The following is a 15087-nucleotide window of genomic DNA, read 5'->3' as shown; positions in this document are numbered from 1 at the left end:
AAAGAGCTTTTCTTGCAGACATTCTTCACAGAACATGGTGCAACCTTTACAAAGGACAAGAATACAGAGATTTTGGGGCCTGCCATGTGGCGCAGCAGTTAAGTTCACACGTTCCGCTTCTGCGGCCCAGGGTTCACCAGTTCAGATCCTGGACACGGACCTATGCATCACTCATCAGGCCATGCTGTGGTAGGCATCCCACATATAAAGTAGAAAGGAAGGTGGGCACAGATATTAGCTCAGGGCCAGTCTTCCTCAGCAAAAAGAGGAGGATTGGCGGCAGATATTAGCTCAGGGCTAATCTAAAAAGAATACAGAGATTTTAATAACATGGAGAAATGCTTATAAAACTAAAGTGAAAACTTACATATAGTTTCAGTTCAACTAAATTAAAGATATCCAGAAAAACAGCTGGGAAAGAAATAGAAAAGCAACAATGCTAACAGTGCCGGTGCACCTCTGGGTGCTAAAATCAATGACTTACCTTCTTCGCCTTTCCTCCTCCTCTTCCCTCCCTGGTGCTCCTACTTCCTTCTCTGACTGGTCCTCCTCGTCTGCCCACTTCCTAAAAGCCCCCGAGTCTGCCAAGCCCTCTTCCACTTCCCACCCTTCCCTCACTCTGGGCTCAGAGGAATCCTGCCCACTGTTTCCACACGACTGTTAGGGGGCTGGATAGGATAAAGTAGGAAGAGGTACAACCTGGAATCTAAGAGACCCGCGTGGCTTCACAGCACGCTGGCAAGTTGCCTAACTGCTCATCTGTGAAATCGGGGGAGTTGAGAATAACAGGATCCAGGACACCACGCAGCAGAGCTCAGGGAGAGCAAAACCCCAGAGCTGGTCCTCACCCACAGCTCCTTATCTCAGAGAAGAGCTCCATTATCCAGCTGCAAACCTTGTCTTCCCCACACCCACACCAAACCTTCACCGAGTTCTCACAACGTCAGATCCACCCAATTCTCTCCATCCCCACCACCACCACCCTGGCCCAGGCTACCATCATCTCTCACCGCATGGTCAGCCAGCATCCATTCAGGCGGCCACAACACAGCTGGGGCCATCTTCCCAACCTGGATGAGAGGATGTCCCGCTTCTTTCTAAAATCTTAAAACAACAGGATCCCCGTACTACAGAGCTCCTGAAGGTGGCCTCCTAGCCAGCTCCCCAGCCTCATGTCACAATCCAGGTCTCCTTGACTCAGGCTAACTCAATCCACACCAGCTTCCTTTCAGTCCTGATTTCCCCAAGCTCCCTCTGGCCCCAGAGCCTTTGCATACCTCTTTCACCAGTGACCTCCTCCTCATTCTTTTATTAATCCTTTTAAAAAAGTCTTTTTCATTACAAAACAGCACACATAAAGATAAGTCTACAAAACAAAAATGTCCAATTATCACAAATTGAGATCCCAACTAACCACCCCTAGGTCAAGAAACAGAACACTGCCAGCACTCCAGAAGTTTCCTCTCTCATGGACCACCCAATCATGACCGTCTCTTCCCACCACCCGGACTTCCCTGGGAATCGCTTCCTTGCACGCAAGCTTAAACACACAAACAGGCAAGCCCAAATACTTTAGCACCCTATCTGTTCTGAACTGGATATGCATGGAATCACACAGAATGCATTCTCTTGTGTCTGGCTTTTTTGGCCAGACAACATTAACGCTGTGATTAATCCTTAACTCAGCAGGTCCCAGTCGCTCATTTGCATTGATGTATAGTATTCTCTTGTAAGAACACACCATAACTTATTTATCCATGCTACTGCTGATAAACGTTTGGTCTACTTTCACTTTTGACCTATTACAAACAGCACACTAGGAATATTCTTGCACATGCCTCTTGGAGTTCCTTTGCTTCCATAAGCTATTAGATACACACCTAGAAGCAGAATGGCTGAAGTATAAGGTATACATTTCTTCAACTTTAACAGACACTGCCCAAATGTCTTCTAAAGTGGTGTTGCCGACTTAATATTTAATTATTTAATATTTAATATTCCCTTGCTCCACATCCTTACTAACACCTGGAAAGGACCCAAACGGAAAAGACGCATAGGGCAAGGTATGGGGATTGGGGGCAGAGCTCCCACACGGTCTCTGGGTGTGCCACCTTCCGGGCACACTAATGTGTTCAACACAGAGATGCCTCGAATCTCCTTGTTAAAGAGTGTTTATAACTCCTGGGAAGTTGGCAGGGAAGGCTGAAAGTTCACACCTCTGATCATTCGCTTGGTCTTTTTGGTGATCAGCCCCACCCTGAGTCACCTCACTGGAATAAATTCAGGTGTAGTCAAAAGGGGCTCATTATGAACAACCAAAGACACTCCCATCACTCAGGAGCTCCGTGCCAGGAACCAGGGACAAAGGGAAAATATATTTACTATTACTCCACACAGAAATACAACAGATTTTTGTACATTGCTCTTGTATCCAGCAACCCTGCTATACTCATTTATTGTAACTTATGTGTATACTTGTAGATCTAAAAATACAATTATTGGGGCCAGCCCCGTAACCGAGTGGTTAAGTTCACACGCTCTGCTTCGGCGGCCCAGCATTTTGCTGGTTCAAATCCTGGGCATGGACATGGCACCACTCATAAGGCCATGCTGAGGCGGCATCCCACATGCCACAACTAGAAGGACCCACAACTAAAAATACACAACTATGTACCAAGGGCTTTGGGAGAAAAAGGAAAAATAAAATCTTTAAAAAGGAAAAAAAAAAAAAGACCAAACAATAAATAAATAAAAATACAATTATGTCATCTGCAAATAATGACCTTTCTTCTTCCTTTCCAATCCTAATACCTTTTATTTCTTTTTCTTGCATTATTGCAAATGTTGAATTGAGGCAGTGATGGTGGACACCTATTTCTTGTTCCCAAGGGGGAAGCTATCAGTATTTACCATGAAGCATGAGGTTTGCTGTTTTTGTAGATTGCTCTTAATTAGATTAAGCACGTTTCCATATTCCAGGGCTGGGCAGAGCAAAGCCAGCCCGTCACCTGTTTTTGCAAAGAACACAGCCATGCCCACAGTGACCGTGGCCACTTTACACCACATGCAGAGGCGAGCAGGTGCCACAGAAAATGGATATGGCCCACAAAGTCCTAAATATTTACTATCTGGCCCTTTACAGAAGAAGTTTGCTGACGTCCCCCTCATTCCAATTTGAGTATGAATAAATGTTGAATTGATCAAAATGCTTTTTCTGTATCTGTTGAGACGATCATACATCTTGTTTAGGAATTTTCCGCCTACGTTCATTAGCAATATCGGACTGTAATCATCCTTTCTCGTAATGACCTGTCAGGTTTTGTACTACTGAAGTTTTCTGGTCTCATAAAAAGAGATATGGAGCGTTCCCTCTTCTGTTTCCTGGAAGAGTTCACGTAAAACCAGTGCTGTTTCCTCCTTAAATGCTTACTAGATTCAGCGGTAAAGTCATCTGGGCCTCGAGCTTTCCTCGTTGGAAGATCTTAAATTACAGATTCAAGACCTTTAATAGTTATAAAACAATTTGCATTTTCTATTTCTTGTGTCAGATTTAAATTTTGTTCTCCTAGGAATTTGTCCACTTCATCTAAATTTTCAAATATACTTGTATAAAGCTGTTTGTAATACCTTCTTATTCTTTTCGATGATGTCCTTTTTTCTCATTCCTAACATTCATTATGCATCTTCTCTATTTTTTCCGGATTACTCCTGCTGGGATTTGTCAATTTTATCAGATTTTTCAAAGAATCAATTTTTGCCTTTGTTGACCCTTTCTAACAGATGTTTCCCATTTTATTAAATTCTGCTCATTATTTCCTTCACTCTATTTTGAGTTTAATGTGTTGCTATTCTTCTAACTACCTGATACACACGCCTAGCTCACAGATTTTCAGCACACCTTTTCCAATATAAATGCATTTAAAGCTATAAATTTTCCTTTAAACATGCTTTCAGCTGTATCTTATTAGTTATATATTTTTGCTATCATCCAACTCAAGATATTTCCTACCTTTCTTTGACTCATAAGTTATTTAGAAATAGGTTTCTCAATTTCCACATACATGGGGATTTTCATTTTATTGATTTTTATCTTAATTCCACTGTTCTTAGAGAACACAGTCTGTATAACTTCAATCATCTGAAATTTGTTGAGAACTGCCTTGTGGCCAGCATATAGTGAATTTTGACAAATGTGCCTTGTGTATTTGAAAAGAATTTCAATTTTGCAATTGCTAGGTACAGTGTTCTATAAACGTCCATTAGGTCAAGTTTAGCATTTACATTGTTCAATTCTTCTACATTTTTACAATCTTTTTGTCTGCTTATCATAACAGCATCTGAGACAGATATGGTAAAATATCCCACCATGACTGTGGATTTGTCTATTTCCATTACAGTTGTATTAATTTTTCTTTCACATATGTGAAGTTTTGTTATCAGGTATATACAGATTTTAAATTATTATATTTGAAATAAATCTTTTATCATTTATCAGTATATCATCTCTAATAAATTTGCCTTCAAAGTCTATTTTGTCTGATATTAAAACAGCTACACCAACTTTCTTTTAGTGTGTGCATAGTATTTTTTGTCACTCTTTTACTTTCAATCTTTTTCTATCCTTCTGTTTTAAATACGTCTCTTTTAAACAGCCTGGTCAGGTTTGGTGTTGTTACCTGTCTATCTCTGTCTTTTAACTGGAGCACTCAAGTCTGCTTACATTTAATGTGATTGCTGATCCATCGGGATTTAAGTCGATTGACTCCCTGTTTGCTTTCTCTTTGTTCCAGTTGTTCAATGTTCCCTCCTTTCTTGCCTTCTCTCAGATTCAGAATTTCTTATTATTCAATTTTTTTGCCTTTTAGCTTAGATATCATTCAGTATTTCACAATTTAGTGGCTACCACACAGATTACAACATGTAACCCTCACCCATCTAACATTAATTGGTTCTTTTTTGGCTCATTTCCCTTCAGCCAAAACCAAAAAACATCCCTCACTGTTTCCTTTAGTGTGAGTCTGCTCACAAAAAAATTGCTTTTGTTTATTTGAAAATGCCTTCATTTCAGCTTTATTTCTGAAGGATGTTTTTGCTGAGTAAAGAACCCCAGGTTAGCAGTCGGTTTCTTTCAGCACCTACATTTCAGGTGATTTCTGTTTTCCATGGTTTCTGTTAAGGACACGGCTGTCAATCTAACTGCGGCTCTTTGGATGGTAATCTGTCTCCAGCTGCTTTCTGTTTTCAGCCGTTTCATTATGAAGGGACTAGGTATGGTTTTCTTGGTGTTCATCGAATCAGTGGATGGTGCCTTTTAATAGCTGTGGGAAATTCTCAGGCATTATCTTTTCAAATACTGTTTTCGGCCCAATTGTCTTTCTCCTCTTTCCGGGATGACAATGAAACACAAGTCGGGCTTCTCACTGTCACCTCTGACCCCTGCCCTGTCTTCTCATGTTTCCATTCTTAGTCTCCAGGCTTCCTTGTGGGTATTTTCTTTTGAGCTATCTTCCGGATTGCTGAATTCTTTCTTCAGTGGTGTCTAATCTACGGTTCCTTAACTTTGCTACATTTTTCAGTTTCAGAATTTTCATTTGGTTCTTTTTTTTTTTTTAAAGATTTTATTTTTTTCCTTTTTCTCCCCAAAGCCCCCCAGTACATAGTGGTATATTCTTAGTTGTAGGTCCTTCTAGTTGTGGCATATGGGACGCTGCCTCAGCGTGGTTTGATGAGCAGTGCCATGTCCACACCCAGGATTTGAACCGACAAAACACTGGGCCGCCTGCAGCGGAGCGCGCGAACTTAACCACTCGGCCATGGGGCCAGCCCCCATTTGGTTCTTTTTTACTTTCTAGTTCTCTGCCCAAACTCTCAATCTGGTCTTTTATCTCCTTAAACATAGTAAGCACAGTTATTTAAAGTCTGCACCTAGGGGCTGGCCCCGTGACTGAGTGGTTAAAAGTTCACATGCTCCACTTGGGCGGCCAGGGGTTTGCAGCTTCAGATCCTGGGCGTGGACCTAGCACTGCTCATCTGGCCACGCTGCGCTGGCATCCCACAGAGAAGAATTAGAAGGACTTACAACTAGGATGTACAACTATGTACTGGGTCTTTGGGGAGGAAAAAAAAAAATCTTAAAAAAAAGTCTGCACCTAATATCTGGAGACCTGTTAATGTCTTTATAGTCTGTTGTTTATATTGGTTTTGACTCATTTGGCCTTGCCTCCCTGCATGTCCTGTTTTTTATTGTATGTGGAACACTGAATTTACAACGTGGCTCTTGAAAATACCTGGAGAACCAGATGATGTCACGTTCCTGTGCAGAGGATTAAAGTTGCGTCTGTCAGGAACCTGGAGTCAGAGGCATGCTGGGATTACTTTAGTCCCATTTCAGAGAGCTGGCATGGGCTGAAGGAGGACTAAAGCCCCTTGGAAGTCCTGCTTCTGGTTCATCTTCATTCCTTGAAAGTGGCTTTTTGGGATCCAAATCTGAATTAAGGGAGTTCGCCCAGGACTGCCCCCTTTTGGCAGACCCTGAGACCTCAGCCCGTCCCCTCCCAAGCATCTCTGACAGCCTCCCAGCTCTCGGCTTCCCCTCCAGAGTCAGCAGATGGCCCTACACTCGTTCCCTGTGGCTGCCCCGGAACCAGGCACCAGAGACTGGGAGGATGAAGCAACAGAAACGTATTTTCTCACACTTCACCTGGTAGAAGCCTGAAATCAAGGTGTCAGCAGGCCACGCTCCCTCTAAAAGATCCAGGGGAGAAGCCATCCACTGCCTCTTCCAGCAGCCCCACCAGTGCTGGGTTTGTGGCAGCATTACGCTAATCTCTGGCTCTGTTTTCACACAGCCTTTTTCTCTTTGGGTCTGTCTGTGTCCAAACCTCCCTCCCCTTTCTCTTAGGAAGACACCAGACATGAGATTCAGAGTCTACCCTAAACCCAGGATGATTTCATCTAAAGGCCTTATTTCCAAATAAGGTCACATTCTGAGGATTCAGGCGAACATGAATCCTGGGGGGACACTATTCCCACCACAGACCCTACTACTGACCCCAAAGTAAAAAGCAGCCCCAAATGCCATGCTCACTTCCACAGACCCTCAACCTCCCCAGAAGCCAGCCCATAATCATGCATTATCTTGTTAGCTTGTCCGATTAGCAGGTGGCGCTTGGCAGAATGGCTGGTCAGTTACTTGGCCCACCATCACCAGAAACACAAGTCACTTGTTCCACCTCATCTTTCACATGGAGCCAAACAGTCCCTTCCACAAGAAGCCTGTCCCGCCCTTCTCTGAGTATCAGGCCAAATTCACCTATCATATCCTCCCAAAGCACTCCAGCCTTCTCCGGGTTAGCATTCATCGCCGTCACAACTCCACATTAACTTGGTGGTTATTTTATTAACGTCTGTCTGGCTTTCGGACTATTAGCTCTAGGAGTGTCTGTCGTCTTTCAGCAAGGTACCCCAAATGCCTAGCACATTTAACAGTTTTAAGGTCTCCAATAGTTTGAGTTAAATTGAATCTGTGAAATAAGGAAAACAATGCCTAGCTCATGGTATTCCCGCTAATATTCAATAAATTAATGATTTTTTTAAAAGACGTTCATTGATAATTGTCTGTAAATCGTTTTTTGGGTTTTTTTTTTTTGCTTTTTTTAAGGAAGATTAACCCTGAGCTAACATCTGCCACCAATCCTCCTCTTTTTGCTGAGGAAGATTGGCCCTGATCTGAGCTAACATCTGCGCCCATCTTCCTCTATTTTATACGTGGGAGTATGGCCTGACAAGCAGTGTGTAGGTCCACACCCAGGATCCAAATCGGCAAACCCCAGGCTGCCAAAGTAGAACGTGCGAACTTAGCTGCTGCGTCACCCGGCTGGGCCCCAGGAATTTGTTTTTATTTGCTCCTGTCTGCTAGAGATGGAGATTCACCCAGATCAGCTGCAGCTGGGGGAAAAGGGGTTCAGGGAGATGGCTAGTATTTGGGATACAAACAAGTGAACACTCAGAAAGAAAAAATCATAAAAGCAATCACTTATTGAATGCTTACGATATGCCAGGCATCGTGCTAAGTGTTGTACATAGACCACCCCATTTCAGTCTGAGTTATCATCATTCATCATTTCTATTTTACAGATCTGAGAACCATTACTATCATTTCTACTGTGCAGATATGGAAACTGAGGCTCACGAACACACAGCTAACATTTATTGTCATTACTGCTGACCCAAGAACTAATATCTTCCCTGTTGACAGAGAGGAAACAAGTCAAGAGAGGCTTAGAAACTCGTCCTTGATCATGTGTCTCTGAGTGGGAGAACAGAACATGAACCAACTTCATTTGCCGCCGAAGTTTAGGCCCTTAAATACTACTACATGCTAGCATTAAAAAACCTTTCACACCACTTCACACCCACTAGGACAGCTATAAGCAAACAGACAGATAATAATTGAAGACGTGGAGAAAGTGGAAACTTCATATGTTGCTGTGGAATGTAAAATGGTACAGCCATTTTGGAAAATAGTCCAGCAATTTCTCAAAGGTTAAGCACAGAGTTACCAAATGAAAACATATGTCCACACAAAAACATGCACGTGAATGTTCACAGCAGCATTATTCAGAATAGCCAAACAGCAGAAACAGCCCAAATATCCATCAACTGATGAATGTAAATAAAATGTAGTGTATCCATGCAATGGGATATTATTCAGCAATGAAAAGGAATGAAGTGCTGGCACATGTTACAACGCAGATGAACCTTGAATACATTATGCTAAGTCAAAGAATCCAGACATGAAAGGCATATGTTGCATGATTCTATTTACAGTTGCGTGTCACTTAATGATGGGGATACCTTCTGAGAAGTGTGTCGTTAGGTGATTTCATCATTGTGAACATCACAGAGTGCACTTACACACATCTACATGGTACAGCATACTACACACCTAGGCTATACGGTACTAATCTTATGGGACCACCATTGTACATGCGGTCCATTGCTGACCAAAACGTCTTCATGCGGTGCATAACTATATATGAAATGTCCAGAATGGGCAAATCCATAAGACAGAGAGTAGATTAGCAGTTGCCTAAGGTTGAGAGAGTTGGGGAGGAAATGGGGAGTGAATGTTAATATTTATGTGGTTTCTTTCTAGGATGATGAAAATGTTCTAAAATTGATTGTGGTAATGGTTGCAAAACTGAATGTAGTAAAAACTACTAAACTGCAGACTTCAAAAAAGTGAACTCCATGGTCTGTGAATTATATCTTAATAAAGCTGTTAATTTTTTAAGTCTGTTACAACTTGAACCTTTTACCTAATTTCTACTAGTCTTCATTTCATAAGGGAAAAAATGTTTAAATTTGAAATCAGGAATATAAGCACTTTTATGCACCAAACCAAAAATGTTAACTTTTTTAAACCTTTAAATTAAATGCTATCCTAACTAATAAGCTTCACAGAATCACATTGTTCTTTACTTTAATTTCAAAATACCTTATAAAGTGCTCATGAATTAATTTATTGGTGACTATATTGGCTCCATTTTCTTTTTTCCACTCTAGCTTTGTGGTCCTACAGAGTCATTATGGTGTACTATGGTTGGGAAATACAGATGGAGTAATGCATTTGCTGAAGACAGGTGACACATAAAAAAACCTCAGACAAGCATGAAATTCTAAACTAATAAATAACCATCCCAATTCCACACACATCAAATTTTCAGTATGCTAAATATTTGGGGAAAAGTTTTTAAAAGAACCTCATAAACTAAAGATTTATTTGGAGTTTGGTAAGGCTTCTCTTTACACATATGTCCTAAGATGATCTTTCTCAAAGTCTGGTCCAGGGACCAGCAGCATCTCCTGGGAGTTGATTAGAAATGCAGAATGTCAGACCCTACCCCAGACCTACTCAACCGGAATCTGTGTTTTAACAAGATCCCCAGGGGATGTGTCTGTACATTAAAATTTGAGAAACACTGTCATAAGACACTTGCTTTTTTTCCTCCATTAACACAGCTTTAGCTTGCACTGGACTAATATTTCAAAAACCTGACATACATACAGCTCCAGTCCTGGGCCAGCTTGTCCTCAGTTCCATTCCTCGCTCTTCTGCTCTACTCCAAGTGGCGGAGGGGCTGACCCCTGCAGGCTGGGTTTCCCAAGCAGGAGGGGAGACGGGTGAGTGTTCAGCAGCAGCAGCTGCGCCCTCCCAAGGCTCCAGCCCCCCAGACAATCCAAGGTGGTTCCAGCTTCTGAGGGACGGCAGCTGCTCCTGGAGTCTCACATGCCGCCTCCTCTCTCTGTCCTCCAGCTTAGCAGTGGCAGTGGTTTCCTGTTCATTGCCTCATCTCAGGGTTGCCTCATTGTCCACTGTTTGCATTCTCAATTCTTTATCAACTGCGTGACCACTCTCCTACATTAAATTTCCTCTGTTTTAAATACTTAAAGTGGGTTTGTTTTTCCTTTTAGGACCCAGAATGATATCCCATAACATTTTGGATATTTTTCTTATGCACCACACATACCAGAGGAATCTTCTCAATGGCTTATATACTTAAAAAAAAAAAAAGATAGCTACTGCACACACAGTAAACCTCACATGTCCCCATTCTGACCATCTCCGACAGCCCAAAAGAAAAATCAGCCTCGTACAGCAGACGTGACTGGATTCAGAAACTCAAGCCCGCAGGGGGTATTTTTAACACTCTACCCATCACTCCTCCTCAACCAGAACAGCTGGTACAGCAGCTATTGTTTTAGGGGGAAAAAAAATGCCTCCTAAAGAACAGAATTCTGGACAAATACTGGAATCTCTGAGAGATCAAATCTTAACCACACTTGTAAATCAGATGATCTACCCCACCCTGGGCACACACCACGCCCGAGGATGGAGCAACTCGTATCAATGTTGTTTAGGGCTCCTTGGAGATCTTCCTAAAAGCACATCTGACTGGTCACCCCCATGCTTTGAACCACCCTCTGGGGCTCCCTCTTGCCCAAGGCCAAAAACCCAACTCTAGAGCTAGTCCTTCAAAATCCAGCCCCGATCTACCCTTCCAGCATTTTCCTAATTCCTCTCAACCTGATCCACTCACCTGCTGACCATCCCCAAGTGTGCTTAAACCTTTAAATACAATATTCAGCTATTTGGAAAGCCCTTCCTTCCGCACCTGGCAAAGTCTTTCCCTCAAGATCCTGCCTTAAATGGGACCTCGTCATCCCTGCCTCCCACCGTAGCTGGAGGCTTGGTCCTCTGAGCTTTCACAGCACTTACTATGTCATAGGGTCTCATACACAGGTGTCCGTCTCCTACAGACCGGGAGCCCCTAGATGGAGAAATCGCCTTCCATCTTGGGATCCTGAGCAGGGCTCAGATCCAGATCTGCATTTATTACCCTGTGACACCCTAGGCAAGTCACTTAACCTCTCTGCCTCAATTTCCAATTCCATAAGATGGGGATGACAGGTAACAGCCAATTCAACGAGTTACCACCAGTACTAAATGAGCGAACCCAGGTAAAGCACTGTCAAGTTAACCGAAGAAAAGTGCCTGGCACATAGTAAGCAGTGAAGAATTGCCATCATTATAATTATTACTGTGACTGTCATTCCCGGAACAAAAGAGGTGTTCAATACCTAACTGCTGAATGACTGGAGCACTTCACAATAAACCTGTTTGCAACATGTCAGGACCAAAGATTACCCACCATAGGTATCAAACGCTGACAGAAGATCAAGCAAGAAATGGCTCCCACGGTCCAAGTAGCAGCTGAACCTAACTGGCCCCGGAGGAAAAGCGCACTGCAGCAGGATGAGAAAGTCTGTGCCAGCTGGATCCGCCGGGGCTGCCCACAGACCCAGCCTGCCCTCAGTCACCTGTCCAGCCACCTGCCTGAGAAAGCCGTGCTCTAACAGAGAGGGCTCACCTGTAGCGAAAACCATAAGCAGTTTCCAACAGGAACCGCAATGGGAAAACAAAGGGCGCAACTTTCCTCCCGCAGAAAGGAAATGCGCCTTTCTGCAGCAAAGATTTAGCGTCTGGACTGCTCCACGGAGAGTTAGGGACCAAGGGGGTGCGCGGCCAGGGAAAGCCCCCTGTCCCCGCTCTCCGGGGGCCGGCGGGCGAGCCGGTCCTACAACGCACATCCCTTCCCTTTCGGGCACGCAAAGACACGAGAGGGAAGAAAGAGCCCCACACCCGGGTCCCACCGCAGATCTCAGGGGACCACAGGTGAGTCTGCAGGGCACCGGCGGGAAATAACCCGAGCAGTCCCCAGAAACGTGCAGACCCGGAGCTCGGTGAGCGCACGCCTGCGGGGCGCAGCCAGGAGCCCCCTTTCCGGAGCGCTCGACCCCGGCCTCTAGGCCTCAGTTTCCCCGGGGTCCTCGCGGCACGGGGCGTCCTCGGGCCCAGCAGGCGGCCACCCCCGGCCCGCCCGGCCCCGCGCGGCCCCCCTGCGCCCCCGGCCCGGTCCCCGCCGCCCCGCCGGCAGGGCGCGCTCCGCCCGGCCCGTTACCCCGCCGAGCGCGGTCCGTCCGGCAGTGGCGCCCGGCGGAACCCCGGGCCGGGCCGGGCCGGGCCTGGGCGGCTGCTCGGACTGGCCGTGGGCCTCACGGGGTTGCCGCGACGAGAGGGGCGCGCGCCCGGGCCGCCGCCGCGGGCTCACCTTCTGGCGGATTTGGCCCGACGTGGACACCTTGCGGATGAGCTTCTGCGGGGAGCCGGGCTCGGCCTCGGGCTCGCTGTCCGACGACTCCTCGGGCGGCGGCGGCGGAGGAGGTTGCGGCGGACCCGGCGGAGGGGCGCCCGCCGCCGCCGCCATGCTGCCGGGCCAGCGCGCGCACAGCGGCCGGGGGCGGGGCCGGGCCGGGGGCGGGCGGGGGCGGGGCCAGCGCGCGAGGGGCGGGGCCGAGGCGGGGCGGCCTCCCGCTCCGCCCCTCCGCGCCCCCTGCCGGCCGCGGCCGGGCTCCGCCCCCAGCCGTGGTGTCCGGGCGCGGGGGGGGGGGCCCGGTCCTAGCATCTGTTTGTTTTCTTCCTAGAGCACAGTTTGTGTTTTTTTGTTTCTATGTCCACTTTTTTCATCTTTAATCTTCTCTTTCAAGAACGTAAGTGACCTCCAGGAGGTCCGGGACCTGTCTTTCTTGCCCTGCCCTGTGTCGCCAGCAGTCTGTGGCATTTTGTAGTGAGTTGCATGATACACAATCCGGGGAGTGGATGAATGCACGCACGAATGCGGGGAAGAAAAGAGAAAGTGCTGGGACGGTCGTCTGGGATGCCGAATGGGGAGACAAGATTCCATCGGGGAGGGCTTCCCGGAGAAAAAGATGCTGAAGGAGAGGAGGAAATTGTGAGCGAGAGTTATCCCCAGCGGGGGAACCGTGTTCAAGGCGGAGACCAGATTGTGCAAAGTCCTGGAGGCAAGAAAGAACAAGTCTCCAGAATAAAAGGGAAGCTGTATCCTGAAGGGAGGAAAATAACACGAAGAGATGAGCCTGGGGGCGGGGCAGGTCAAAGAGGGCTTTGTAAACCTGATAAGGGGCTAGGTCTTTTATGCGGAGTCCTGAGGGCAACAAGGATTTTAACCCTGGGTGGGGCTGGGTCACAAAGCTGGGGCTATGATCCAAGCTTTGAAGTAATCAGGGCAGGTGACCGCCCTGGATTATTGGGAGGGGCTGCAGAGATAGAGAAGTGGACTCAGGAGGGGAGTGACTCCTAAGCAGGAAACAGAGGTGACTGGGATGAGCCCTGCTTCCTAGCTGCTGGATGGTGGGGCAGTGGGAGGGCTGGAGCCTTCACTGGGTAGGGGAAGAGGTCAGATGGAGCTAAGATCAGTTGACTTTTGCTGCCCTTTGGGACATCCAGGTGGAGAAGGGCTTGGTACCACCCGAGAGAGGCAGATCCATAGGGGGCTTCACAAGTGTTCCCTTGGCCTTTCAAAGGACTGCTGCTAGAGACTTAATGGCCCCTGGCCTGCCTGCCTGCCACCAGCATAATCTGGCCCCCTCTGCACTGGACAGTGCTTTCCCGAGGCAAAATAAGCAAGATTCCCGGGGGTCACAGAGTGGCGTCTGGCACGGAGACATGGCCAGGGGAATGGACTCACAGCCAGGACAGGAGCATGTCAGGGCCTATGCAGGAACACTCTGGGACAGGCCGTGGGCCCCTGGTACACCGGGCTGTGCTGCCCAGTGCTGCAGCCACTAGCCACATGTGGCTACTTCAGTTTCAATTAATTAAAATTAAATTTTCAGTTCCTCCGTCATACTAGCCACATTTCAAGTGCTCGATAGCCTCGTGCAGCTTAGCATCTACCACACAGGACAGCACAAATATAGAACACTTCCATCGTTGCAGAAAGTTCTGCAAGGCATGAGGATAGTGACTGCTCCCATGTGCTGACCACGGGGCACACGCCAGACACTTGATTAGAAATCTAGTCTCACACAAGAGCAAGCTCGAGGGTGTCATTCTGGAGATGAAGACTCTATAACCTGAGGTTCGGATTCCTCTCCCAAGGTTTGCACAAGACGCAGGATTTGAACCTGGACCCTGTGAGTCTCAAGTCCTTGACACTTTAGGGCCAGCTCTCCCAGGAAGCTGAGGACCAAAGGAGCTTATAGGAAGAAAGGGAAGAGCCCTATTTTGGGCTGAATTGTGTCCCCTAACATTCAGATGTTGAAGGCCTAACCCCCAGGACCTCAGAATGGCTGCATTTGGAGATAGGGTCTTTAAAGAGGCCACTGAGTTAAAATGAGGCCATTAGGATGGGCCCTGATCCAATATGACTGGTATCCTTGTAAGAAGAAATCTAGATGCAGACAGAGGGAAGACCATGTGAGGACGCACAGAGGAGCCATCTGCAAGCCACGGAGAGAGGCCTCAGAAGGAACTGCCTCTGCCAACACCTTGATTTCAGATTTCCGGCCTCCAGAATTGTGAAAAAATAAATTTCTATTTAGGTGGTACTTTGTTCTGGCAGCCCAAGGTCATTGTGTATCAATTAATTACAATATAGTGTGATACATAATGCGAAAACCTGGGGGGGGGCTATACAAGGGGAGAAAGAGAGGGGAGGCTCT

General features: G+C 46.4%; 1 protein-coding gene across 3 annotated transcripts in view; it reads right to left on the bottom strand.

Moving 5' to 3' along the window:
• The window catches only part of DGKD (diacylglycerol kinase delta), a 109304-nt gene extending 96424 nt beyond the window's left edge, over positions 1 to 12880 (bottom strand). For 2 of the 3 annotated variants that reach the window (XR_002808523.2, XM_023642615.2), the window contains exon 1: positions 12675 to 12868. Coding sequence is in view for 2 of the 3 variants with exons in the window: in XM_023642615.2 (XP_023498383.1) it covers positions 12675 to 12830 (156 nt within the window). In the remaining variant the exon portion in view is untranslated. Of the gene's footprint in view, positions 1 to 12674 lie in introns of all 3 variants that reach the window. The other variant, XM_023642614.2, reaches the window with a different exon arrangement.
• Between the last annotated feature and the right edge of the window lie 2207 nt (positions 12881 to 15087).

Source organism: Equus caballus, chromosome 6 (assembly GCF_041296265.1).
Source record: "Equus caballus isolate H_3958 breed thoroughbred chromosome 6, TB-T2T, whole genome shotgun sequence".
NCBI classification, from domain to species: domain Eukaryota; kingdom Metazoa; phylum Chordata; class Mammalia; order Perissodactyla; family Equidae; genus Equus; species Equus caballus.
The sequence above is the reverse complement of the archived record's forward strand: the minus strand, read 5'-3'. Positions and strand labels throughout refer to the sequence as shown.